The sequence below is a fragment of the Saccopteryx leptura genome, chromosome 3, assembly GCF_036850995.1.
Source record: "Saccopteryx leptura isolate mSacLep1 chromosome 3, mSacLep1_pri_phased_curated, whole genome shotgun sequence".
Taxonomy (NCBI): domain Eukaryota; kingdom Metazoa; phylum Chordata; class Mammalia; order Chiroptera; family Emballonuridae; genus Saccopteryx; species Saccopteryx leptura.
The window spans coordinates 6,540,151-6,568,150 of record NC_089505.1 but is presented as its reverse complement, the minus strand read 5'-3'; the positions used below and the strand labels follow the sequence as shown (position 1 = coordinate 6,568,150).

At 46.4% G+C, this 28,000-nt stretch overlaps 1 protein-coding gene across 1 annotated transcript; it reads right to left on the bottom strand.

Moving 5' to 3' along the window:
- Positions 1 to 240: 240 nt before the first annotated feature.
- On the bottom strand, positions 241 to 27,937 carry ERMARD (ER membrane associated RNA degradation). The gene is made up of 19 exons (XM_066372823.1): positions 27,840 to 27,937; positions 26,957 to 27,073; positions 24,928 to 25,096; positions 23,492 to 23,631; positions 17,548 to 17,649; positions 17,156 to 17,245; positions 15,774 to 15,871; positions 14,888 to 15,024; positions 13,613 to 13,727; positions 12,841 to 12,943; positions 10,674 to 10,703; positions 9,323 to 9,391; positions 7,516 to 7,689; positions 4,923 to 5,006; positions 3,915 to 3,991; positions 3,070 to 3,195; positions 2,586 to 2,804; positions 1,579 to 1,692; positions 241 to 831 (listed from the first exon to the last, which is right to left on the bottom strand). Exons 1-19 carry the CDS (start codon positions 27,843 to 27,845, stop codon positions 663 to 665), a joined length of 2,139 nt encoding a protein of 712 aa, XP_066228920.1. The 5' UTR covers positions 27,846 to 27,937; the 3' UTR covers positions 241 to 662.
- Positions 27,938 to 28,000: the final 63 nt, after the last annotated feature.

Genomic DNA, 28,000 nt, shown 5'->3' with positions numbered 1-28,000 from the left:
GACAGCACAGCCCGGGTATGGAGCACACACAGCAACCCAGTGACGCTGATGTGAAGTGGGACATGCCCCACTCCAATGGCAACCCTTTGGAGAATGACCATCAGAAAGCACGCCAGGGTCCTCTGTCACCTCACGCACAGTCCCCTCTCACCCCAATCTCCCTACATGTTCACAGACGTGCTGAATGGCAAGGAGGACTTTGTTGAATGGAAACACATCACCAAAGCACCAAGTAGCCAGAGAGATCTCTCTTCTTTGGAGAGAAATGACAAATAATAAAGAAGACACATGAAAAACGGTATCACTTGACAGCCACCAACACAGTGCAGACAGGATTTACTGATGGGGTGCTGAAGACGGAAGACAGACTACAGGACAAGGTCCACAGGGTCCAGAGTAACTCCCCACACGGCAGCTGTCAGTTACAAATCTGTCTCTGTGGAGGGGGAACCCGGGCGCCCCTTCTCCACGGGATCAAGCTTCACATCACCAAAAAGGGGACAGGGCACAGAATGCGTCCCATGGTGTATGACTGAGGACACAGCATCCGGCATGGAGGCCGTGTCCCCTGGTGTCCCGGGTTGCCATGTGCACGTGGCTGGAGTCTGTCCCGGGGTCTCTGATGAGCCGCAGCCGCCGACGTGACGGCCCACAGCGCCATGTCACTGGGGCTGCCTGGCCCAGTGGATGAGCATCTGCTTCTTCTCGCTGGCGGCCCAGATCCTCAGCAGAGCCGCCCGCGTGAGCCTGGCCGTCCGGCCCCACTGGTTCTTCGCCTGGCTGGTGTACACCACCAGGTTCTCCGCGTACTGCAGGACCGACTTCAAGAACCTGTGTAACGATTAATTTACCTATTTCATTGAAAAGTGTAAGAATTCGAATGTTTTCTCTTTATTTTGGAATTACAACTATAGAACTGAACTTAAATGTTACCAGCAAATCCAAGAAAAAGACGCACGGACAAAACAGAAGTGGATACAGACGACGGGAAAGGGGAAAACACGGCAAGTCGCGAGCTCCTGTGGACACTGACTCGCAGCCGCGGCTGAGCCTGCAGCCAATCCGTGGGGACGCCTCCGCGCTGCAGTCTCTGCATGAAGGGGCTCCTGCAAGGTGGGCTCCCCACACTGGGAGAATTTGGCCTGAGCGGTGCCCCTGCTCAGGGGTGCACATGAGGCCGGCACAGCCGCGGCGCCGCCCACACAGAGGGACGCGGGTGCTGCTCCGGTGGCATGGGCGTCCCCGGAGCCGGGTCAGTCTCTGAAGTGCGCCTGCGCAGGCAGAGCGTGCAAGGCTCCAGCGGCATGGGCGTCCCCGGAGCCGGGTCAGTCTCTGAAGTGCGCCTGCGCAGGCAGAGCGTGCACGGCTCCGGCAGCATGGGCGTCCCAGGAGCCGGGTCAGTCTCTGAAGAGCGCCTGCGCAGGCAGAGCGTGCACGGCTCCGAGACCCCACGGAGTCCGTGGGGAGCAGTGCAGACAAGTGGGCGGCAGGGTTTTAAAAAAATCACCCAGGAAAACCAATAGGAGTGAAATTACTAAAGTTACCGAACCAGTTTCATTTCCTGAGTCTGACACTTACTTCAGGTACTGCTGATACTCCTGAGCGTGTTTTCCACAAACCACATGGACGTTGACCAACTCCAGTGCAACCAGCAATAAAATCAGGGAGAGCACAGGAGACAGAAGCTTAACACTAAAAAGAGATAAACTAGATTAAAATTGATTAAATAAAATATTTCAATTTCATAAGGAAAACGATGCTTTTCACCTGAATAGCCCTGTTTTCAAGAATTCTGAAATCCAAACTTCCCCTATACACAGACCCCCAGGCGCTACCGCAGGGCATTCACATGTGCGGGGAAGGCCCTTGGGGCAGGCCCAGCGTCTGCCGGCCAGGCCTGCCTGCCCCATGTCCACCTCGTGGTGCCAGGCGGGCCCCTCAGGACGGACAGGATCTCACACCCGGCACCCAGACCCCCACCCACTCCCTCGGCAGGTCAGCGTCTTTTCTACACTGATAGTCAGTGAAGACTGTCACAGGAAGAGAAATAGAGATGGCTTACCCCTAAAAATGTATTCAGTGCCTCTGGGACTCAAGGAAATTCCAATTAAAGTGAGACATTATCTTTCCCATAAAACAGGTAGACATATTTTAAAAATACTTTGTTCGGGAAAGACGGATGTAGCCTAACAGGCATCATCTTATAAACTGCTGGCAGGAGTGTAAACTGGGTGTAAGTTTTCAGGAACAACCCAGGAATTAACAACTTTCAAATACCACTGAACTCAAAGTTCTAGGCCGCTGTTCACATCGGTAAGGTCCTGAGGCCGAGTATCACCTTCTGAAATACACAGCCTACGTGCAGAAACCTTCATGCCGGAACACCCACGTTAGCCTGCTCTCGTGTTTGGGACCCGGACGTTCACCTGGGTCAGGAGGGCCCGCACTCCCACTCGCCAGTTTCAGCTGTTAGGATAGCTCGTGCCCAACTTCCTCTACAAACAAGCACGGCTCTGACACCAGAATCAGAGCTGCGCGCAGACACCTGCCCCGGCGCTCCTGGCGGCAGGGCCCGGGCCTCGCACCTGCTGCGCATGCGCAGGAAGTTCTGCCTCTGCCGGGAGCGCAGCGTCCGCTCCACCCACTGCCGGTGTCTCCGCTCCAGGGAGGCCGCCACCTGCAGGGACACGTGCACGCAGCACGAGCTGATGCTTCTGAGCAGGGCCAGCACCTCCAGAACGGCTCTGGGACAGAACAGGGTTGGGACACGGATGCTGCAGAGTTCGGGGAGCAGCCGGGGCCACCTGCGGGGCAGAGAGTGACCCTCGTGGGCGCGTTCCACGGCCGTCCTCCTGTGGCCACCTCTCTCAGGCCTGCCAGACCCGAGTCCTGGTGAGCAGGGGCCTTCCAGCAGGCAGAGCAGCCCCGCAGGAGTGTCGGCCCAGCCGATATTCCTCTTGGAGAGCACCCACGTGAGTCTAGCGCTCCCGCCACACTTACAAAATTTTTAACAAAGACAGGGTCCCAATTTGCTTAATCCACGTTGTAACAATTTTCAGGACGACTTACTTCTCAATAGGAAGGTTATCCAAGTCACTAAAGACACGGTGACTCTCGGGGAAGTGCTGATACAGCTCATACGTGATTTTTACAATTAAAGAGTTGCAGTCATTTGTTTCAGAATCATCTTCTAATCTGAAAAAAAAAAAAACGTAAGTATACATGACAGTAATTAAGATGCCCAATTAGCACCTGTGCAAAATATCATTTGCGTTCCTGGCTCACTGAACAAAGCACTTAATCTGAAAACTGGTCTCCCCAAATATAAGATATAAAAGCAACCATCGAAGGCCATGGCCAAGTCAACGGGACATGTGGAAAGCAATGCACTTGGCCGACAAGGGTGACCTGTGAGTCTGTCTGCTGACTCAACAACCCAAATTTCTCTGTCCGTACTTCTCTCCTGAGAGTCACACCCCTTTCACTGTCCACCAGATCTTTCCTGTGGCGTCCATGGTCCCCACAGGTGCCCTGAGCCCCAAGCTGGGCCATCACCACTCTCCTCTCGATCCCCCGGCGCCCCCAGGCACAAGGCCCAGCAGTCCCTCCTGGGCAGGCCCTCATCCCACGGCCCTGCTGACTCGATCCCCTGGCGCCCCCGGGCACAAGGCCCAGCAGTCCCTCCTGGGCAGGCCCTCATCCCACGGCCCTGCTGACTCGATCCCCTGGCGTCCCCGGGCACAAGGCCCAGCAGTCCCTCCTGGGCAGGCCCTCATCCCACGGCCCTGCTGACTCGATCCCCTGGCGTCCCCGGGCACAAGGCCCAGCAGTCCCTCCTGGGCAGGCCCTCATCCCACGGCCCGGCTGATGCTCCCCAATGACCAGAGGTGGCCCAACCCCAGGGTGGAGCTCACCCGGCCGCTTCCTCTTCGGCTTCTTTGGGCAAAGGCAGCAGAGGCCACACCTGGATGCTCTGCTCACAGCTCAGCACCTGAGAGGAAGAGGTCTGTGCTTTTAAAGGTTTTACAATGAAGTTCTAGAAAATGTTTTTAAGTTGTTACTGATGCTGTGATCTCTTTCTACTAACCTGTTTATAAAACTGTTACAGTCCTTGTATTTGAAAACTAAGTGGTGCATGTCAGTTACTCATTATAATCAGGTTCAGAAAGGCCCAGAAAGTCCTGGAGGTCAGTCTGCAGCAGCCACACCAGCCCAGAGACCCCCACGCAGGCTCCGAGTCAAACCCTTCTCAAACGCACAGGAAGGCAGCGCTCCAGGGCTCGCTCTTCTCTTCACGTCCCCAACAGAGACCCCCTTCTAACAGCTGTCACTTTTCTTATTTGGTCACCAGACCTGGCTTCTCAAGGCGCCATGTCCCTCACCGCACATGCTCCCTGTGTGTGCTGACTCCACAGCTGTCCTGCAGAGGGCAGTCTGACCCATGGATTTCTAAGTCAGCCACTGTGATGACTCGCTCCTGGGACGACCCCATTTTTGCCCCCAACCACCTTCCTGTTTCACGATATAGAATGAGTACTGAGGCTAGTTCCCAAATTGGAAATACCTGGCAGGAATGCCTAAAAATTTTGCTTATTTGTTTTAATTAATAAGTTAACAAAAGTTGGTAAAAAAAAAAATTAACATCCTTTATCACTGACAAGCAAAAGCTGTTACTAGTCCTGGGTGGATGAGAACAGCTTGCTAAGGCACCTTCCAAGTCACCCGCTTAGTACAGAACACCCAGGGGAACACTGCTGCCGTTACTTCATTGGCTGCGCGGAACCTGAGCCTCAAACAGACGGAGCATCATGGCCATGGCCACGCCCCTGAGCCGCCGTGTGAGGCCACACAAGTGACACCCGAGTTAGAACGCTGCAGCAGGGGAACGCACACCCTCTCCCCGGCGCATGCCGCACGCACACCTGTCTCCTGAGCAGGGAGGCTGGATGGAGGCGAGCGCGGTAGCTGTCTGCGACACGGACCACCGACTGGATCGCTGCTCTTCCCTAGTCCAGGAGACAGACACAGGTTACTGCAACTGGTGGTGAGGCTCCTCGTTTGCTTCCATTGAGTTTCTAAGGTCACATAAGAGTCCTGGTTTCTCATTCTTTTCCTTCCTGTCATTTCCATGCAGCTCAACAAAGGAAAACTCTTCTTTAGAATTGGTTTGAGAGGAGTCAAATCATAACCAACAATATGACTTTAAATGAAGCCAATTCACAATGATAAATTAAAAAGGTCACATCTGCTGGTGTCCACAATGCAATACAACTAGAAATAAGAAAGAAAAGATTACAAACATTTGGAAAGTTTAAGAGATTCTCCTAAAATATATAGTAGAAAATTAAACATTAAAAAAACCCAATATACTAAAAGAGAATTACATAGCTCTGAGCATGTAATTGTGAAACATATGAATACTGAAAAAAGTAAAAATATTATGTACAGCTGGTATAACTAACTGGAAAATCCAAGTCAGCTGACTAAAAATTAATAGACAAAAACAAAAGTCAGTAAGGTGACAGCTGACAGATCTCGACAGCTTCCTTGCAGATAATCAGCAAGTACCCAGGCTGCTCAGAGGCACAAACTGGTAGTTAATCAGAAGACTTAAACTTTCTTCCACTCAAACTGCTAAGACCCGCACAGCAGGGAGTTTCTCGGGCTTCATACACAAAAAACGTCGGGGATACGCCCTCGGGGGTCTCCACAATCCAGTGCAGCAGCCAAGACACAGGCAGCAACGGTGAGAAGTGACAGGTGAGACCTGGGGCACAGCTTCTGCTCTCGCGTGGTCCCCGGGGGCTTCTGCGTGGGGTGGGGGGGCAAGGGGGACGACGTGAGGCCCACTCGGCCGGCCCTGCTGAGGACAGACCCGTGTGGGCGGCCTCGTGAGGGCCGGTGATACTGCAGGGGAAGGTCAGGGGGTCTGCCCAGAGGGTGTCACGCAAGTGGGGGGGACGCAGACGTGGACATCTTTCTCCCCCAGAGAGAGGACTCGGTGTGGAGAGAGGAGGAGCCAGCCTGGGCCTCACAGCCCCCTGGGGAGGGCACTGCCACTGGGGGGGGGGCACGGAGGAAAGGACTAAGACAGGAGACGCGGTGACAGAAAGTAAGACCCAACATGCTGAAACTGTCAACTGTGCTGAAGGAGTCCGCCAGGAGCTCGTTTCTATGTACGGGATTTCAGATAGAATTCTTGACAATTTTCACTTTCTACATTAATTTTTCTATCTTGTTTGAGCTTTTAAACAACTTTAATAGTTATTACATGTATAATCTGAAAAAAGATGGAAATATCAGTAACAAATTATTCTAACCCAAATTATTTTAATATAATAAAAAATTAGTTTATGAATAGAGCCTTGATGGCAAACCTTTTTATAAAAGGGGCATTCACATGCCAGGCCAATGTTCTACCACTGAGCCAACCAGCCAGGGGCAAATGTGTTCTTAAGAAAACCACTTTTGCAGTGCTGGTCAACCTGGTCCCTCCCGCCCACTAGTGGGCGGTCCAGCTTTCATGGTGGACCAATCGTGGCACTGTTTGGTTGCTCCCCTATGCCCAAATATTGCACCCCAGGAATAGAGACAAATATTGCACCCCAGCAATAAACCAGATATCTATAAAAATTTCCATTGTATTTAGTTAATCCTGTTTTATACTCTGGTTTGCAATTTTCCATGCAAAGGTGTTTTGTTTTTGTTTTTAATTGAAAGCAGGGGACACAGAGAGACAGACTCCATGTGCACCCTGACCAGGATCCACTCAGCAAGCCCCCTATGGGGCGATTCTCTGCCCATCTAGGGGGTTGATCCATTGCTCAGCAACTGAGCTACTTTTAGCGCCTGAGGCAGAGGCCATGGCGCCATTGTCAGTGGCCAGGACAAACATGCTCGAATCAATCGAGCCACCGTGGTGGAAGAAGGGATTGGGGGAGGAGGCGAAGCAGATGGTCACTTCTTCTGTGTGCCCTGACTGGGAATTAAACCTGGGGCATTCACATGCCAGGCCAATGTTCTACCACTGAGCCAACCAGCCAGGGGCAAATGTGTTCTTAAGAAATGAATTAAATTATTTTAGATTAGATTAAGTGAATTGACTGATTTGTTATAGAGAATACATGCAAACACTTAATTCACAACTTTTTGTTCTCATGGAAGCATACTACAAATCAGGTAAGTTAAGCAAAAGATAATTAAGTTACTTATATTTTATTTTATTTTTTTTTAATTTTTTTATTTTATTTATTCATTTTAGAGAGGAGACAGAGAGAGACAGAGAAAGAGAGGAGAGAGACAGGGGGGAGGAGCTGGAAGCATCAACTCCCATATGTGCCTTGACCAGGCAAGCCCAGGGTTTCAAACCAGTGACCTCAGCATTTCCAGGTCGATGCTTTATCCACTGCGCTACCACAGATCAGGCAAGTTACTTATATTTTAAAATAAACTATTGTATAGCCTTTCATTGCTGAATGACAGTGACTGAATGTCTTTTTCTTCCCTATGCATTACCTTAAACACTGATGCTAGGTCTTCGTCAACGAATCTCAGTAGCAGTACAAGGGAAAAGCTAAGCAGCTGCTCTGTTACTCCTTCTGGGAATTCAGCTAAGTTGATTTCCCCGTGGCTTAAATGATCTCTTACACGAGGACCCTCCTGATGGTTCAGGAAATCCCAGAGAAATTCCTTTCAGGAAATAAACAGAGAAAACCCTCTGTCAGTGCTCTCGGCGGAGGGAGGAAAGTGCCAAGGCCCCACCTGACACAGGTGAGGGGCACCGTGTTCATTTACAGACCAGAGCTGAGCCTCCAAGAGACTGAGTTCCAGGCCACACCACTGCAAGGGACAGAGCTGAATTCTTGTCAGAACCCCTGTTCTCACCGCACCCCGCTGCTTGGGGCCAGGCTGACAAGAGCACTGAGCAGCCTGGAGTCTCAGCACTGACACGGAGCTGCCAGGATGGTCCAGTGCTCAGTCAGGCTCAGCTTTTCTTTTTTCTGAAGTGAAAAGCAGGGAGGCAGTCAGACAGACTCCTGCATGCGCCCGACCGGATCTACCCAGCATGTCCAGCAGGGGGTGATGCTCTGCCCATCTGGGGCGTTGTTCTGTTGCGACCAGAGCCATTCTAGCACCTGAGGCGGAGGCCATGGAGCCACCCCCAGCGCCCGGGCCAACTTTGCTCCAATGGAGCCTCGGCTGCAGGAGGGGAAGAGAGAGACAGAGAGGAAGGAGAGGGGGAGGGGTGGAGAAGCAGATGGGCGCTTCTTCTGTGTGCCCTGGCCGGGAATCGAACCCGGAACTTCCACACACCGGGCCGACGCTCTACCACTGAGACAAACTGGCCAGGGTCTGACTCACCCTTTCTTATCTGAGCCCCTGCCCCGAGGAGGACCACTGTGTCCACACTGGGCAGTCACTTCCCAAGGCAATAAAAGACGTCCCTGCTGTGCTTCCTGCGTGAGCACAGCCCTCGCTTCATGTCTCCTCGTGCCCACCTCCTCCCAGGTGCCCGTTTCACCGTGGACGCCAGTGAAGATGGCTGCTTCTCTCTGCTCATGCCCACCTCCTCCCAGGTGCCCGTTTCACCGTGGACGCCAGTGAAGATGGCTGCTTCTCTCTGAACAGCCTAAGTCCACAGCCTGTCCCACAGGTTAGAGGGAAAAGGGACAGAAAACCGCTGCCCTGGGCAAACTGCCATAGCTGGGAGAGTCACAGACTTGAGATGGAGAAGAGCATTAGACAAACAAGCTCCATACCCTAATTTCCTGAGGGCAGAGTGGGCGCCCGGACAGCGTGCGGAATCTAAGCCACACAACGGAAAGTAGCACCCTGAGGCCAACTCCCGGGTAGAAGAAACAGATACAGAACTTCCTTCCGCTTACAGTACAGAGTACAGTATCTTCACAAAATACAAAAACAGTGACAAACAGCAAGTGGCTCTAAACGCTTACTAATTCTTTTTCCATCTAACACTCAATCTCATCAGGCTCCTTTGCTGCTGCAGCTCCCAAAGCACATACAGTCCCTTCCCCTGCAGGTGCACACAGCCAGCAAGGGCACATACTGCACGGGAACAGGGCCGCTCAATCGCCGGGCTTAGAAAAGGGACTTCAAGCAACAAGCACGACACACGGGACCCGAGCAGGAGTCAGAGCTCAGCAAGTGTCTGCTGCAGGGACGAGGAAGGCAGGCAGTGACAGCTGACTCAGGAACGCTCTCTTTGAGCATATCACAGGCCAAAATGAACGCCACCCTGAAGAAGTCTGAATCACACCCATAAATTCAAGAAGATTAGCTTGGAAAAGACCTAATACGTTACCATTGCAGGCTCTCCAAGGAAAAGAGGAAGCTGATTGATTTCGCCATCATTCAAGTGTTTTGCCAGTATCTAAAACACCCAAAAATAACTTAATTAACTGGTAGGCATACAGATACAGAACTTTCAGAGACGAAGGATACTGTACTCTGGTATGAATTATTAAATAAGCCCCAAGCCAACCAAATGTAACAAGGGCAGTCTTAAAGGAAGACACCACGAGTTCAAGACTCTTCTTAACCTGTTTAATGACCTTAAGTATATGTATCTTCTTAATTGTATAATGTGTGTTTATGTCTAGTTATGTGTATATGTGCATGCACATATATGTACATGTGTGTATGAATGTGTATGAGTATGTATGTGTGTATACAGGTGCTTGTATTTATAGGTATACGTGTATGTGTTTACATACACTTGGATGTATCTACACGTGTTTGTATGTTACTTGTATATATGTATCTTTGGGCATGTGTGCGTTTATACATGTGTATGTGCTTATGTGTACTTGCATATATGTGTGCATCGGTATGTGTATGTGTGTTATATGTACAAGTGTGTGTATGTGTGTTCCATATCTACCAGTTACTTCGAGAGCCACTTAATTCTCATGGATTGTGGAACCCAAACGCTGATCCAATCCTGTGGCCCTAATCCTATATAGACACGAGTGTACTATTAAATGTGCTTCCCACAGTATCAAATATATATTTAATAACAGCAAATCATTTACCGATCAGCATAAACTCTGCAGGTAAGCACACACATTTCTTAATTCACCCACCACCCATTCACTCAGAAACTAGTTGTTCTATCTACAGGCAAAATGCCCGGACCAGCCACATCCCCACAGTGGACTTTCCCTCCGTCTCCTCCTGTGGGCTGTGGGGAATGTGAGAATTATTACCCAGGTGACAGAAACAAAAGCTTCTGTGCCCTTTGAGGGATGTGAGATATTTCCGCTGATAATTTTTACTATTCCGATTTTCACCTTCAGAATCCCACCCCCAAATATGCAGATGGAAGATATCCACGTAAACTGTGCTGACAGGAGCAGATGTGCATTTCATGTGCAGAGCAAGTCAGCGGTAGCCTGGAATCCGCCGTGGGAACCTCTAATAACCAAGCACGTCACGTCTGCGTCTCCCTTTTCCAGCGACAGCCTCTCCATCACTTTAGAAACTGGGTCAATAATACTGGGTCTCCTTGGCCTGAATTCTAGATTCAACTCAGTAAGGATTTTGACTTATGTGACTATTAAGATTTTCCTATAAGCATATTATGGCTAATCTTTAATTTTGTATTATAAAAGAGTACAATGTTTTGTTTCAAGATACCTTATAGGTTCACTTACTTCATCAAAGGTGGTATAAAGAGCCGTTGACTTCATAAAAGGAAAGAGAAGACATAATTAAAGCAAAATACAAGCCGAGTTACATTATTCAAAGCAAGAAAAATTCTACTACACAGCAACAAACACGAAACATCTTTTGAAAATAAATCTTCAACAACGCTTTGGGGAGACAGTCCAGACGAAACACACACAGTGACTGGGCCGTGTTACATTGCTGCCCTCGCAAACTGTTTAGCTCAGATTCTCCTGACATTTATGGTACCATCACTTCACAGATCGCTCCTAAAATTCTCTTGAGAGCTATTAAAAATATCCAATTGCCTACTAAATATCCTATCACTTCCTCAAAAAAGCTGAACTTTTTATTAATTGCATAAACTATGTGCACTGATGTCACCTTGTGTATTTCTCATCTCTCACCCGATACATAAACTTCTTAAAAGTGCGTCTCACTCATGTTCACATCGTCCACTGATCTCAGAGACCTCAGGCCATGACAAGTTCTCAGTAAACAGCATGCGCACAGCACTCTGCAGTTTTACTCTTCGAGTGACTGCGGTGACACGGAGGTGCCGGGCTTTTCTCCTAAGACTGAAGCTTCACCACACTGACTGGGCAAAGCCGACGTGACAGGCCCTGGGCGTGGGCAGCAGGGACAGCAGTGTGATGACCCTTCTCAAGGATCTCGCACCAGAAACCTCTACAAAATGCACGAGGCAAAGCTGGCCCACGTCAGGATGAAGCAGAAGCAGGAGGAGAACGCAGATAACAGCAGCTGTTAACGTGATCTCCCGGACAGCAGGTCAGGGTCTGAGTGCTCAGGCAGGGATGGTGGACAACGAACGGGTGACAGGCATGCTCAGGACCTAGCTAGGAGCCCGAATTATCCTGGAGAAATCGGGGAGACAAGCTGGAGAAAGCCTGGGCTGGACCTGAACTCCCTGCCCGCCCAACCAAAAGCAGGAACCCTGTGGGCAAAGTACTGACATGTCTGTAAAGGCGTGTAGGCAGAGGAGACTGCAGCAGACAGAGGAATATTTATTAGTCTAGAAAGCAATCAGTGGCCGTGTGAGACTGGATTAGAGAAGGAAGACTCGTGAAGACGGGCTGGCAGGTGAGCTCAGGTGAGCATGTTGAGGAGCCAGGGGAGGCTTCAGGTTGGAAGAGAAAAGGTACAAAATACATCAAGGGAAGAACCAATGGGCAGTCTGGAGACCAAGTGGCTTTGGGGAACAAAGTGCAGCTAAGGTTTGGGGCCAGAGCGACTAAGAGGATACGGACAATAAGGAATTTGTGGGGGAAAATGCTTTTTTGAAATAAAGTACGTTTGAGATACTGGGGAACATTCATATAAATCTATTCAGGTGACAGGTGTAAGCCTAACCTGGGAGATGAAAGAACTGGGTTAGAGTCGATGCCTGGAGATACTGGACCTTGATGCCATGAACTGCCCTCTTAGCTGCTTCAGCTGCATCGACAACCTGCAGGATGTTGGCTCTCACTTTCATTAGGTGCCACGTGTTTTCTAACCTTTGTTCCCACAGAGGTGACAGCATTAGGCATGGGACTGTGTGAGATCTCCCAAGGAGCAAACAGAGAGAGAGGACAGGACCGAGAGCAAAATTCTGAGGAATGTTTACGTAAGGGGGCAAAAAGAGGAAGATGAACGAGTGACACAAATGAGAAGAGAAGACACGGCCAGCGCTGCTGCTCGTCCTGTAACCCACGGCCCCCTTTCCTGTCCGCGGACCTCTCAATAGTTAGCTGGGCACGTGACCACCCAGAAACCTCTCCAAACCTCCCCACAGCCAGGGGTGGCTAAGTCTCGGCCAAGAGGAAGCAGTGTCTGTAACGAGTGGGCATGCTATAAACCATGGACCACCTTATGGGGTTACAACGATATGCCAATAACTATGGCTACAGAGAGAAAAGTTACTAGTTTTATGACATCACTAAGTTTAAAAGACTACTTGGAAATATACAACTACCAAAAACTATAATTATAATAGGAAGCCACAAAAAATGACAGTTAAGCCTCCTAAGGAAGCTCTTAACTAAAATATTCCTTTCATACAAACAAAAATAAGATGTTAAGAACTTTTAATGTGGCAAAGAAGACTGTCACTACAGCAACAACCATTGCCATCAGTTGTTAACACGCGTGTACCTCAGCCGTCAGAAGTCTTTTTGGACACTTATTAACTGTGGCAAACACATTCCGAAGTCCAGTCTCGAGCTGCATCAGTAACAACACGGCACAGTCGGCAAACCTGTGGGATTGAAGGGGATGAGCACGACTCCCCCACAACATGAACGCTGGCACCTCAGAAGTGGGGCTACACTGTGTCCAAGCAAGGAGGGGCGGCCTCACTCGCTAAGATGCAGTAAGAACAGAATCGAAGTCTCCTTAGACCCGTGCTTTTAAACTGCTTTCTGCTTTTCAGCATTTTAATGTTTGATGAGCATTTTTAGTGTCTCACTAGGAGAAAAATGCCATCAAAACCTGCCTACTTCATTTCAGGTCTAAAAGGACTCAAGCCCCGGGCTCAGTGGGTTCCCCAGGTCCACAGACGGCAGTGTCGGGAAAGGCGGCGTGAAGGGCCTGACGACCACGGACCTCCTGTGCCTCGGCGACGCAGAGGACGAACCTGGCTTCCTCTTCATTCACGGCGCACGGACACAGGGCGCAGGGTTTCGCTCACGGTAAAAACTCAGTAATTTTAAGAAGCTGATTTAGAAAAACAGTAAACCTGACCAGCTGTGCCCTGACACTTACCACACAGCTACGAGTCCTCTTCATCAGGACGGGAGGTACTCTATGTGCAGCTCTGCTCTCCACTAGTTAGATTCCAGAGCAAAGAGGGCCTGACACAGAGGCTTTTTGGGAAGGACTGGCCTCCAACTTCAATGTCCACTCTGTAATACCCCCTTTCCTTTACCTGTGTGACTTGAACTTGATTAACGCGAATTCCCAATATGGCAACATGATTCTTAATATAAAAGTGGACTTCTTCATCACTTCTTCCAATACTGAAAGTACCTCAGAAGTAACATCTGCAAAACAGCAAGTATTTTTAAGCACAATCACACTGATCAACTGAAAAGCTGGCACATGTCTAGGGAGTGAGTCCAAGCAGTCCATCTCTTTACGTAGATAAACCATAGCCCGGGGCAAGCGCATGCTGTCCACAGGTAATCAAGACCACCCTGAACTAAGCCCACAGTCGCAGGTGACCGCAGATGTCCTGAGAGACAGTGAATGTGGACAACTGCCTCTTCTCAGTGACTTCGGCTGTAACATTCTATAAAGGAGTTCAGGGTTGACCAGCTGTATCCTAAGATACAGTAACCAAGAGTGACTGCTAAGGGAAACTATGCACTTTGCGTGCTTATGGTGTGTCAGACAGGCTTATCCGTGGTGACCACTGTCCCGTCTGGTGGGGGGTGTTGATTATGGGTAGGCCGAGCATGTGTGCGGGCAGCACGGGTGTGGGAACTCTCTGAACCTACTCTCTGAACTCTCTCAATGGTATTATAAACTTAAAACTCTAACAAAAATCTTAAAAATATCAATATTATTGGCAGTTACCAGACTACCGAAAGGGCCCCGGGTACCAGAATGCTAAGGCTGCAGATACCACGTGATCTGCACCGTCCCCCTCACGGTGCACGTCGGCTAACACAGATCGTACAGCTTGACTGCCAAAGTGGGAAAAACGAGCTTGAAGCAAACACCCGGTTCCACTGCTCTTTCACCCCGTAATTTGGTAAGGGGCTCCGTCGTGGAAAAGGAAAAGGAGACATTTCACCCCGTAATCTGGTAAGGGGCTTCGTCGTGGAAAAGGAAAAGGAGACACAGGAGACCCTCCAACAACACGGTTCTGGCACAGTGACTGTGAGCAGGGAGCCCCGAGGAGGAGAGGAGACAGGACACTATAAGTGACCGAGGACACGTGCGTGTCGGTCCTTCTGAAGGACAGACTGATTCCATCACTAACACCGAACCAGGGACTCCCCACGACAACCTGGGCACAGTGGGAAAGGGCAGATTCATGGGGCAACACTTAATACCAGATGTCACAGAACTTCAAAGGCGTGTTGCCCCAGGCAAATAACTATTCCATCTTAAGTGTTCCAGTCTTGATGCTACTTGATAACTTTGTAAATATGTTTGTAAAGACAATTCATGGGAAAATGGGCAATGTTGTACTTGCCGGGGAAAACGATCAAATCCTCTGAGTCTGTGAGGGTGATGAGAGGTCGATGTGCCACCGTGCACTCAGCCTGTTGAAGGAAAGTCTTCAGTAGCTGACCCAGGCCAGCCGTCAACAGCACCATCATTGAACAGTACCTGGTGGAAAATGCCAGAGGTCTGCTGCGTATGACTCAGTAGCTCATACAGAAAGCTTTCCTCTCATGAGAAGATAGAACTAGGAAAGCAAAGGGAGCAGCGCCACGCTGGCTGGGAGGACCGAGAGGACCCAGACCCGCATGAGCCTCTTCGCCACGCTGGCTGGGAGGACCCAGAGAACCCAGACCCGCATGAGCCTCTTCCCCGCCACAGCGCCACGCTGGCTGGGAGGACCGAGAACCCAGACACGTGTGAGCCTCTTCCCCGCCACAGCGCCACGCTGGCTGGGAGGACCCAGAGAACCCAGACCCGCATGAGCCTCTTCCCCGCCACAGCGCCACGCTGGCTGGGAGGACCGAGAACCCAGACCCGCGTGAGCCTCTTCCCCCGCCACAGCGCCACGCTGGCTGGGAGGACCCAGAGAACCCAGACCCGCGTGAGCCTCTCCCCCCGCCACAGCGCCACGCTGGCTGGGAGGACCCAGAGAACCCAGACCCGCATGAGCCTCTTCCCCGCCAGGCAGCGTGCGTGTTGCTACTTCCTTCTGGTTCAACCTCTGAGCTGCACGCGGGGTGCAAGTCAGGGACAGCATGACCACCACCACTGCTGCAAATCCGCTATTAACAATCAGTTTTGTCCTCAAAGTCCCGTCTCAATCCTCCTCGAGACATTTCCTTGTCATCAGAGTAAAGATAAAACAAATTCCCAGCACATCCAAAAAGAAAGACAAATCCTCAGCAGCAACCTACTTTGGAGGAACTTCCTGAGGTGACGCGAACCCATGCCACAAGACGTTACGCAGGTTGAGTCCGCACGGAGAGCCAACGAAGACTTTCAACACGTTCATCTAGTCAGGGAGGGGACAGCAGAGTGTTGACTAGTTAAGTCACATTCAACTATTGAATGAAACAAATCATCTTTCCTCTCTTCCTTAGAAGGAATAGAACCAACAGCAGTTTGGCTAGTTAGTACAGTCATCACTGTAAAAGAAGTAACAATACACAACCAACATTTACTGCACCGTTAATGCATGTTACTCGTTACTCATTCATCCTCAGAAGAGCATTTAAAGAAGGGACAGTGTGCTTCCCACTGTGCAGAAGAGTGGAGAGGTGACACCAGGGGTCTTTTTGTTCACAGTAATTTTAATACTGTAATGCTAATAACAAATCATTATAATACAAATAACTTAATGCCATTGGTTTTAATTAGTATTAAATTTACTTAACTGTTCATACCATATGCAGGATCAGAAATATATCATCTGGGGTTAAAAGCCGCTGCAGGCCAACCAGAGGCTACGGGCACACAGGCAGACAACAGAGACCGTCAAAACAACAGACGTCGTTTAGGAAGTCAGGGGAACAACAAGACACCTGGTCTCTATCTTCCCTCCCTACTCTCCACAAAAGAAAACAACCTTCAAGATGACAAGGGACAAGGAGCCACTGTAGACACTGGGAAAGTGTTACGGAAAACAGAATCCTCGTCCAAAACCCATGGCAAGCGGGCCCTGCACATGCAGTGGCTGTGAACCCTTCCCAGTGCAGCCCCCTCTCACATGACAGCGCCTGCTCCATCCTCGCCTCGACCCCGCCTCGTCCAGTTGCCCAGGACTGCCTTCAACAGTCTGGGACACGTGCTACCTGCTACGCAGCTCTGCAGGTTTTCTGACTTTTACATTTTGTCCCCCATAAATCTGAAGAGTTGCAAAGGGCATAATTTCCCATGTGCTAAAAATATTGATATTTTGGAATAAAAGTGTAATATCCTCGCTGAAGAGTTTAATTTTTATTTCAGAATAAGTCAGTATTATAGTTATTATACATAATTAAGGAAAGCAAGCGATGATAAGTTGCTCCTACGACTGGCCCCCAGAGGTCACTGTGCCAGAGGCCATCAGGGCGGAGGATGCTGCACCACACTGGGACTCGGGAGGGGAGAGCTGTGTCTTCTGGCTTGAAGAGTGGCAGTTTGGAAAGGAGAGGTGGGAAGAAACATATGCTTAAAACACTGCTAAAACTAATTTTTTCCTATAAGCAGCATCATTTTTTTTTGAGGAACAAAAGTGCAGCTTACTTTGCCTGTTCTAGGCTGTGCCAACTCTATCACTGTGGGTGAGCCAGCTTACCACAGAGAGCCCAAAGATGTGCCTGAGCTCCTCGGACGCAAGCAGATCTCTTAAGAGAAAGGGACATTCTTTCCCAACCAGTAAAAATACCTAAAATGCAAACAAAGATCATACAACAAGTGCATTACTGTGAGCCAGTGATGGTCAGGAAAAAAACCCACTTAGAAGCAACCGTTTAGATAAATGGGGTGGGCGGGGGGGGGGGGGCAAATATTGAAGACACCAATGTTTTAATTTCATGATTGTTGAAAAAAATATTACAAATATCTTCCAAATAACTGCATTTTATAGGAAAATGATCACTAAATGCAAGGACTCTGAGGGCGACCACAGAACAGCTTAGTCTGCACTCAGCGGCTTCACAGGCCTGACAGTGAGGGTCCATCACTCACATCACCCAGAGCCCGCTCCAGACAGGACGTAAGCTTCATGAGGCCAAGAGAAACAGCAGGAGGCTGGAGGCTCGCCAAGGCATCAAGTATTTCTGGAAATAACTGTTTAGAATAAGACACATATTAGCATTTCTGCTCAGTAAGAAATATTTCTCAAAGTAACAACCCTATTCATAAAATTGAAGCCTCTAAAGATTTTGATTGTGAATATATATTTTTTTAAACTAGAACTTTGTTGAGGGGATTTACTCTACCCTATACCTTGTAATTCTGTGGCTGCTGCATGAGTGGGCCAGGAAGGAGGCCAATGTAGCTTAGCAATAACAGATATATCAGCTCCAGTATCTAAAAGTCCTTTAAATTTAGGCCCTTGTATTGTTAGTTCCATTTCAGGGCATTCCTGACCTTTTTTTAAATCTAATTGGCAAAGTCAGAAGAGCCAAATCGCCAATTTTCTTGGGGCCCCTTTTGCAGGATGTGGCCTGAGAAGCAGAATTAGCATCCTTATAGTATTATATTTTTCTAACTGCCTGAATTAGCCCTGAGACAAATTTTTTTTGATTAATTTTAATGGGGTGACATTGATAAATCAGGATACATATGTTCAGAGAAAACAGCTCTTGTTTATTTTGCCATTTGCTTATGCTGCATTCCCATCACCCAAAGTCCAATTGTCTTTTGTCACCTTCTAACTGGTTTTCTTTATGCCCCTGCCCTCCTCCATCCCCCTTCCTCTCCTCCCCTCCACCTCATAACCCCCACACTCTTGTCCATGTCTCTGAGTCTCATTTTTATATCCCACCTATGCATGGAATCATATAGTTCTTAGTTTTTTCTGATTTACTTATTTTGCTCAGTATAATGTTATCAAGGTTCATCCATGTTGTTGTAAATGATCCAATGTCATCATTTCTTATGGCTGAGAAGTATTCCATAGTATATATGTACCAAAGCTTTTTAATCCACTTGTCCTCTGACGGACACTTGGGCTGTTTCCAGATCTTCGCTATTGTGAACAATGCTGTCATAAACATGGGAGTGCATTTCTTCTTTTCATACAGTTCTATGGTGTTCTTGGGGTATATTCCTAACAGTGGGATAGCTGGGTCAAAAGGCAGTTCGATTTTTAATTTTTTGAGGAATCTCCATATTGTTTTCCACAGTGGCTGCACCAGTCTGCATTCCCACCAGCAGTGCAGGAGGGTTCCCTTTTCTCCACATCCTCGCCAGCACTTATTCTGTGTTCTTTTGTTGATGAGAGCCATTCTGACTGGTGTGAGGTGATATCTCATTGTGGTTTTAATTTGCATTTCTCTAATGATTAGTGATGTTGAGCATTTTTTCATATGCCTATTGGCCATCTGTATGTCCTCTTTGGAGAAGTGTCTATTCATTTGTTTTGCCCATTTTTGGGTTGGATTGTTTGTCATCCTAGTATTAAGTTTTACAATTTCTTTATAAATTTTGGTTATTAACCCCTTATCAGACACATTGTCAAATATATTCTCCCATTGTGTAGTTTCTCTTTATTCTGTTCTTATTGTCTTTAGCTGTGCAGAAGCTTTTTAGTTTGATATAGTCCCATTTGTTTATCCTGTCTTTTATTTCACTTGCCTGTGGAGACAAATCGGCAAATATATTGCCGAGAGAAATGTCAGAGAGCTTACTGCCTATGTTTTCTTCTAAGATGCTTATGGGTTCCACGGCTTACACTTAAGACTTTTATCCATTTTGAGTTGATTTATGTGAATGGTGTAAGTTGGTGGTCTAGTTTCATTTTTTTGCAAGTAGCTTTCCAATTTTCCCAACACCATTTGTTGAAGAGGCTGTCTTTACTCCAATGTATGCTTTTACCTCCTTTGTCAAATATCAGTTGTCCATAAAGGTGTGGGTTTATTTCTGGGTTCTCAGTTCTGTTCCATTGATCTATATGCCTGTTCTTATGCCAGTACCAGGCTGTTTTGAGTACAATGGCCTTATAGTATAACTTGATATCCGGAAGTGTGATACCTCCCACTTTATTCTTCCTTTTCAGGATTGCTGAGGCTATTTGTGTTCTCTTTTGGTTCCATATAAATTTTTGGAATATGTGTTCTATAACTTTAAAGTAAGTCATTGGTATTTTAATCGGTATTGCATTGAATTTATAAATTACTTTGGGTAATATAGACATTTTAATGATGTTTATTCTTCCTAACCATGAGCACGGTATATGCTTCCACTTGTATCTTCCCTGATTTCTTTTATCAATGTTTTATAATTTTCCGAGTACAAATCTTTAATCTCCCTGGTTAAATTTATTCCTAGGTACTTTATTTTTTTGGTTTCAATGGTAAAGGGGATTGATTCCTTAGTTTCTCTTTCTGACAGTTCATTGTTAGTGTATAAAAATGCCTCTGATTTCTGAGTATTAATTATATATCCTGCCACCTTGCTGAATTCATTTATCAGGTCTAGTAGTTTTTTGACTGCGACTTTAGGGTTTTCTATATACAATATCATATCATCTGCAAATAATGATAGTTTTACTTCTTCTTTTCCAACTTGAATGCCTTTTCTTTTTCTTGTCTGATTGCTGTGGCTAGGACTTCCAGAACTATGTTGACTAAGAGTGTTGAAAGGGGGCACCCCTGCCTTGTTCCTGATCTTAAGGGGATTTCTTTTCATTTTTGCCTATTAAGTATGATGTTGGCTGTGGGTTTGTCATAGATGGCCTTTATCATGTTGAGGTATGTTCCCTGTATTCCCACTTTGCTGAGAGTTTTGATCATGAATGGGTGCTGGATTTTACCAAATGCTTTTTCTGCATTTCTATTGAAATTATCATGTGTTTTTTTCTCCTTCCTTTTGTTTATGTGATGAATCACATTGATTGATTTGCGAGTATTGTACCAGCCTTGCCTCCCAAGAATAAATCACACTTGATCATGGTGTATGATTTTTTTCATATATTGCTGGATCCGGTTTGCTAATATTTTGTTGAGGATTTTAGCATCTAAATTCATCAGGGATATTGGCCTATAATTTTCTTTCTTTGTGTTGTCTTTGCCTGGTTTTGGAATCAGAATTATGCTTGCCTCATAAAAGGAGCTTGGAAGTCTTCATTCCTCTTGAATTTTTTGAAATAGCTTGAGAAGGATAGGAGTTAGTTCTTTGAATATTTGGTAGAATTCACTTGTGAAGCCATCAGGCCCAGGACTTTTTTGGGGGGAGATCTTTTTGATAATTGTTTCAATCTCATTTGTTGTAATTGGTCTGTTTAGGTTTCTGATTCTTCCAGATTAATTTTTGGAAGATTACACGTTTCAAGGAATTTGTCCATTTCATCTAGGTTGTCTAGTTTTTTGGCACAGTTCTTCATAGTATTTTCTTACAATATTTTTTATTTCTGTTGTGTCAGTTGTTATTTCTCCACTCTCATTTCTTATTTTATTTATTTGAGTCCTCTCTGTTTTTTTCTTGGTGAGTCTGAGTAAAGGTTCATCGATCTTGTTTACCTTTTCAAAGAACGAGCTCCTAGTTTCATTGATCCTCTGTATTTCTTTAGCCTCTATGTCATTTATTTCTGCTCTGATCTTTATTATTTCCTTCCTTCTACTAGCTCTGGGCTTTACTTGCTGTTCTTTTAGATGTAGGGTCAAGTTGTTTATTTGAGCTTTTTCTAGCTTCTTGAGGTATGCCTGTAATGCTATGAACTTCCCTCTCAAGACTGCTTTTGCTGTGTCCCATAAATTTTGAGTTGATGTATACTCATTATCATTTGTTTCTAGGAATTTCTTTATTTCTTCTTTGATCTCATTGTTAACCCATTCATTATTTAATAACATGCTATTTAGTTTCCAAGTGTTTGAATATTTTTCAGTTTTTCTGTTGTGGTTGATTTCTTGTTTCATGCCATTGTGATCAGAGAAAGTGCTTGATATGATTTCAATCTTCTTAAATTTGTTGAGACCGCTTTTGTGCCCTAACATGTGGTCTATTCTAGAGAATGTACCATGAGCACTTGAAAAGAATGTATATTCTGCTGCTTTAGGGTGAAAGGTTCTGAAGATATTAAATCAAGTTGATCTAGTATGTCTTTTAAGTCTGCTGTTTCTTTGTTAATTTTCTTTCTTGAGGATCTATCTAGTGATGTTAGTGGGGTATTGAAATCCCCTATTATAGTATTGTTGTTGATCTCGCCCTTTAAATCCATCAAAGTCTGCTTTATATATTTAGGTGCTCCTATATTGGGTGTGTAGATATTTATAATGGTTATATCTTCCTGTTGGATTGCTCCCTTTATCATTATGTAGTGACCTTCTTTATCTCTTACTATAGCCTTTGTTTTAAAGTCCATTTTGTCTGATATAAGTATTGCTACCTCAGCTTTTTTTTCATTTCCATTTGCGTGAAATAATTTTTTCCATCCTTTTATCTTCAGTCTATGTGCATCTTTTGATTTAAGGTGTATCTCTTGTAGACAGCATATGTATGGATCCTGTTTTCTTATCCACGCAGCTACCCTATGTCTTTTGATCGGATCATTTAATCCATTTACATTTAAGGTTATTATTGACATGTAATTGTTTATTGCCATTTTATTCTTTAAAATTGTATTCCTCTTTCGCTATATTCTTTTTCTCCTTTGATTTGTTTACAACAGGCCCCTTAGCATTTCTTGCAGCCTTGGTTTGGTTGTAGTGAATTCCTTGAGTATTTTTTTGTCTGGAAAGCTTTTTATTTCTCCTTCAATTTTAAACGATAGCCTTGCTAGATAAAGTAGTCTTGGTTGTAGGCTCTTGTTTTGCATTACTTTGAATATTTCTTGCCATTCCCTTCTGGCCTCAAGTGTTTCTGTTGAGTAGTCGGATGTCATCCTTATGGGGGCTCCTTTGTAGGTGATAGTCTTTTATTCTCTAGCAGCTTTTAATATTTTCTCTTTATCACTTAGCTTTGGTATTTTAATTATGATGTGTCTTAGTGTTGATTTCTTTGGGTTTCTCTTGTGATTGTGAATATTTTAAAGACTTTCTGATATAAGTAAATATGTACATTATGTATATAGATAGAGAGATATTTTCTCTTTAGAGTGTGAGGCAGCGAGCGAGAGAGAGACAGGAACATCTATCTGTTCCTGTATGTGCCCTGACTGAGATTGAACTGGAAACCTCTGCACTTTGGGTCGACGCTCCAACTGACCAAGCATCCGGCCAGGGCTGGTAAATATTTTCTACATAGATATAACAACATCTAAATAATAAAAAAAATCTAAGGAGTTCTTTAAATGTTCTTTACTTAAATATTTATTGAAAGCAGTAAGTGTGGCATAACTGTACATTGAAAAGTCAAATATTTTGACCTAAATCTTATTTCCCATTTTGAGTAGTTCTTAAGAACAGAGAAACATAAGACAGCTCACCCTGCCACTTATGAGCGCTATTACGAAGGAGGAAGCAATGTTCCTCCCACACTAAATTAGGGAACTCAGGTACGTCAGAATTAGACTTGTTAGTTACTGCTGTGTTATGGCCGTTTAATGTGCCAAGTGACATAGTGGTTTTCACCAATCAACAAATCAACCAAAACAAGGTTTGGGCCCCAGATGACCCTCTCCCTCCACTTCACCGTCAACAAGTCCAGCATCCTTTCCCCTGGCCCCTCTGTCTCAGAAATACCTTACTCTCTGTCCAGAAGGTCTTTCTTCTTCCTACCAACAGCCCACTTTACTTCTGTCCCAGAACCAGCATCCATATACCAAGCTCCCTTCCCACACCCACCCTGACACTGCATCTCACTACTTCTCTTGGTCAAAGGATGTGCTTCTCGCTCAGGTTTAGAGCCTCTGCAAAACAGTTTCAGGTTTCCCTCATGGCTTCTTCATAGTTGGAAGAAGTCCTAAAGGAGACTCCTCTAAAATTAGCAAGAAATAAGGGTTTCTAAGTAGAATTTGCAAAGGCCAAACCTCTGGAGAACTTGTCCACTGGAGCCATGGTGCATACTGAACTTCAAACTGCCCCTTGGTCAGAGAGGACAAATGGACATGGACTGCCTCACACACCGGGCCCAGCAGCCTCACGCTTCCCGGATAATCCAGACCCTGAGCTTCAAGGTAAAAAAACCAGTTAGCACCAGCTCCATATCATGGGGAGAAACATCTCTAAGTCATCAAAGAATAAGTGCTCTAACCACAAAATTTCCACAAAATCAACAACTGGTTTATAACTGAACTTATAAGAAAGATGTATCTATGTTGGAAATGATACATAGTGCTTATCTGGTTATAAAACAAAACTACACTACAGTAGAGAGTTTGGAAAATACAGGAAGGTTCAAACAAGAAAAAAACTATCTTTTTCAATTTCTTTACCTGCATATCAGTTTATACAAAATCAGGCTTATACTGTATATATAATATTTTAAGATGATTGATTTTTACTTAATATTATTTAACTGAGATTTCCAATGACCCTTAATTATTTTAGAACATATTTATAATTGTTTTATAAGTTTGGGACTGAACAGTCACATGGTTCATGACTAAAAAATATAAAAGGGTAAGTATCCCTATTGTCTACTGAATTCTCCTTCCTACAGCAGCTGCTTTTATTAATTCCTTGTACATATTTATACATATAAAAACAAATGAAAATATATGTCCATTTTTTTCACTTAGCAATATGGCTCAAAGATTCTGGTATCTGAAAGCCAGGCCTCCTATTCTTTTTCACTACTGCGTAATAGTCCACTGTGAATTTTTCCATTATTTTCTTAAGTGGTCCCTACTCCCTGACATCTGGCTGTTTCCAACACTTTGCTTTCTTTGATACCACAGATGACGCAGCAAGGAGAAAACCTGGAATGTGCACTTCCTAATCTATAAGTGTACCGGTCTTACAAACTTCTGGAACAGAACTGCTGGGCCAGAGCACGGTGCATTTGCCACTTCTGTAACACTGTTAAATTTCCAGACCAACTTCTTGCTCTAAAATTTTTCAAAAAATAGGTAGAACACATTTAAAGTAATCATTTATTGTGTTGCTGGTCATTTCATACCTAGTTCATGACTTGCATTTTCTCTTCTTTTGCACCAGGACTGTGGGCCTGGAGCGGGAAGCCACGTCATCTGCAGCCCCGTCAGCTCTTACTGCCCCCGACCTCTCTGTCTCACACATGGGTTTCTCAGCCCAGTGTTTCCTTAATACCATTTAAAAGTGACTTACACTTCTCTGGCCTCATTTTCTCTCTTTTCACACTAATTCCTTTTCTCTTGTGAGTTAGACCAGTATGAGAACATCCTCTAACCAAAAGAAGTGACGATCAGAAAGGGGAATTTTACAGGTCAAGACATTTCAAATGGAAAGTACTGAGAGATGTTTGGGGTGCAGAGAGAGAACAAACCTGACTTTGTATCAATCACACAGTCTGTGATCCTCTTCCAACACACTTCACCGTTCTGAGTTACAATACTATCGATATCACAATCTTCTCTGATTTCAAACCCGAGTTTACAGATCATATCACGCACTGAGGGAGAAAGACATGTGGTAACAGAATCCTCTAGTAATATCTGAAACATAAAACATAAAAGTTACTATTTAACAGGAAGAAAAAACAGAAATATTAATTACAGATTTAACACAAAATTATCCTATCATAAGTACAGAATATACTCAGGTAGATCTGTTAGCATACTTTGTGGGTTTTCTGAGAGCTGTATGGTTTAAACATTGTGATTACATATTAATGAAATACAATTTACATATATATTTTCAAACAAATTAATGTTTTGGGATTTAAACTTTATTAATCATAATGTCTGTAAGAATTAAGTTTCCAGAAGCTCAGTGTTTCATGGATGGTGCATTGTTCCTTACCACATTCCTTTACTCCCTGAAGTTATCCAAATAAGCAATCTTTTAAAATGGGGAACAGAAAAGCAAAAAAATCAAGCATAATGAACTAAAATGAAAAAAGCAACAAACTACAATCCTTATCCATAAAAATAAAATCCTCCTAATTAACCACACATTACACTAAGATAAGCTTATTATCCTACAAAGTCTTATTTCAGGTCTAAAGCTGACGTGTGGGTCTTCATCTGATTTGTCAGGTTGAAGGGTGTCAGTGTTCCAACATTTGTGATCAAGACATGGTCCCTCCCTAAGTTGGCAGCTGACCAGTTAAGCTCTCAGTATCACCCCACGACCCGTCTGCTCCTCCTCACCCCCAGAAGCTGCACTTTTCCCTCTGTGCTAGTTGTTAAGCAATCCCGCAGCCCCCCACAGCTATGGTACTGCCCAAGAAACCTGTGTGAAATATTCGGAGGCTCTCAGCTAGACAGGGCACTCGAGAGGGACCCTGAGATGGCAGGGAAAGTGGGGGCTTGCTCAGGCTGCCTGCAGCCTGGCCACTTCCTGTCCACTTTCTACTCTTTGAGCATCATCTCCTGCTGCAGCAGGTGAATCCAGTCCTCAGTGTTCCCAAGAGTTGCAGGTCCAGCTTCATCCCTGGCTCCCACCACAGTCAAACCCTGTGTGTCCAGTGCATCCCCTTCTGTTATAACGTGACTAGTGACACACTTCAAAGGTTGTTTCCAGGTAGCTGAGCAGCACAACCTCCTCCTTAAGAGATCAGAGTTTTAACTACGAGGGACCCTTCTCTTCAGTTCTAAGTCTTTTAAAATCCCACCTACTTTCCTTGGCTCCCTCGGGGCTAAGGGGAGTGAGACTGCTTCCTGCAGCTGCCTCCTCCATGAATAACACTTTGAGAGATCACATTTTGTCCTTTCAGATACCCAATTAACAATTTTTCACCTAGTTAACTCTTTAACTTCTCTTGGTTCAAAAACAAGTGTGGTTTGTCTCCTTCTCTGATACAGAAACATAATACTCTAAAAGGTTACTTTCACATCAAAGGGGGAGTCTTTGCATTTTTAGAAGCACCCCAACTCTAAAGGAATGAGCTGCTGTTCTGGAGTGACAGGTGGCAGGCAGAATGAACATTTTTACGTAAAAGCCCATTACTCCACTACTGAAGTGCACCCTAGACATGGCCACTTGAGTCGTAAGAAGTCTTCTTTTGACTGTAGATGCTCTATCAATATAGTTGTCCTTCAGCCTCGACTAAACTAAGATCTGAGAGCAGAGACCAGGTCTTACACAACTGTGTCCCAGCAGCAGCGTGGCCCCTGGCAGACAATCAGACAATAAGGGAGTAACAAGACGGGAATAAATGACTGGCCCCTCCTACTCTGAGGCGGCTCTATCCTATCCGCCACCCACAGATACACCATTCTAGTTCGCTTTCAGTCTTCTGAGCCCCCGCTGTTAAATTAAGAAATCAATCCAACATCAAATCAACATTAGGTGCTGCAATACTTCAATTGTCGGTCGTAAGAAATCCCGTGTCCTGTGCACGTTACACACACCTGTTCTCCCACTGGAAGCAGACGCCTGTGGGCGTGCGTGGGTGTGCACCCACCCGCCTCGTGGTTCTCCCGTATTTCAGGGTCTTGCCCAGAGCAGCATGGGCTGGTGCAAACATCCTGTTTGGGATCAGAAAACCTTACATTGTAATTTATTTTGAGAATCGCTGTCGTTCTTGCCTCGGAAAAGTTACTGAGCTTGTCTGAGCCTCGGTTTTAACTGCAAAATAGCGCAAACTAGTTATCACCTCCCAGCACTGCCGTCAGTAGAGACACCTGGGAAGCATTCAGCTCACAGTGTTCATAGCAGATACCGCTAAAGCTGATGACAGACGCCTGACCGGTCACTGCCTGAGGGAGGGAAATAAATCAGACCCTTATTGCGAGGCAGACCTACAGAACCCCATCTACAGTCCACGAGGCCCTGGTGATTTTAGCATCTGATGGCCATGATGGCCTAGAAATGTCGGAGACTGATTGTGCAGGTGTGAGCCGCGGAGCTCGTTTCATCCCGCAGAACGACCCGCACAGACGCTACTCCCTCCGGGGCACTGTCCCCGCGAGTCGCGCACAGACCCGGCTCCCATGGGAACAGCCCCGGGGCCCGTCAAGACCGCTGCAGGTCCCGCAGCGTCAGGAGGAAGCCACACCCGGGACGCGACAGGGAACCGGGCCAGAACCGGCCGGTGTGGGGCGGGACTCGGGGGGCGGGGCCGGAGCGGCCCGGTTCCCTCCCGGGCGTCGCAAATGGCCGGCATCGAGGCGGTGCCTTCCCGAGCGAGCGCCCCGCAGCGGCCCAGCCGCCAGAGGGGCGCACGGTGGAACGCGGGGACCGCGGAGCCCAGCCGCCAGAGGGGCGCACGGTGGAACGCGGGGACTGCTCTACCTGCATGACTTCCGGGCCCCAGCCGCCGGCGCCGCGAGATGACGCATTAGCCCGCCCCTCCCTGCGGCCGCGCTGCGCTGCGCAGGCGCGGGACTGGTGCTCTCGCGGGAAGCGGCGGGCAGCGGCGGGTAGTGGCGTGCGGGGTGGGCTGAGACGAGACG

Coding starts and splice junctions, on each gene's coding strand:
- ERMARD (XM_066372823.1), bottom strand. Junction 17,246..17,547: donor TGGAGCGGGCTCTGGGTGAT/GTGAGTGATGGA, acceptor TTTGCATTTTAG/GTATTTTTACTGGTTGGGAA. Junction 7,690..9,322: donor TCCTTGGAGAGCCTGCAATG/GTAACGTATTAG, acceptor ATTTCCTGAAAG/GAATTTCTCTGGGATTTCCT.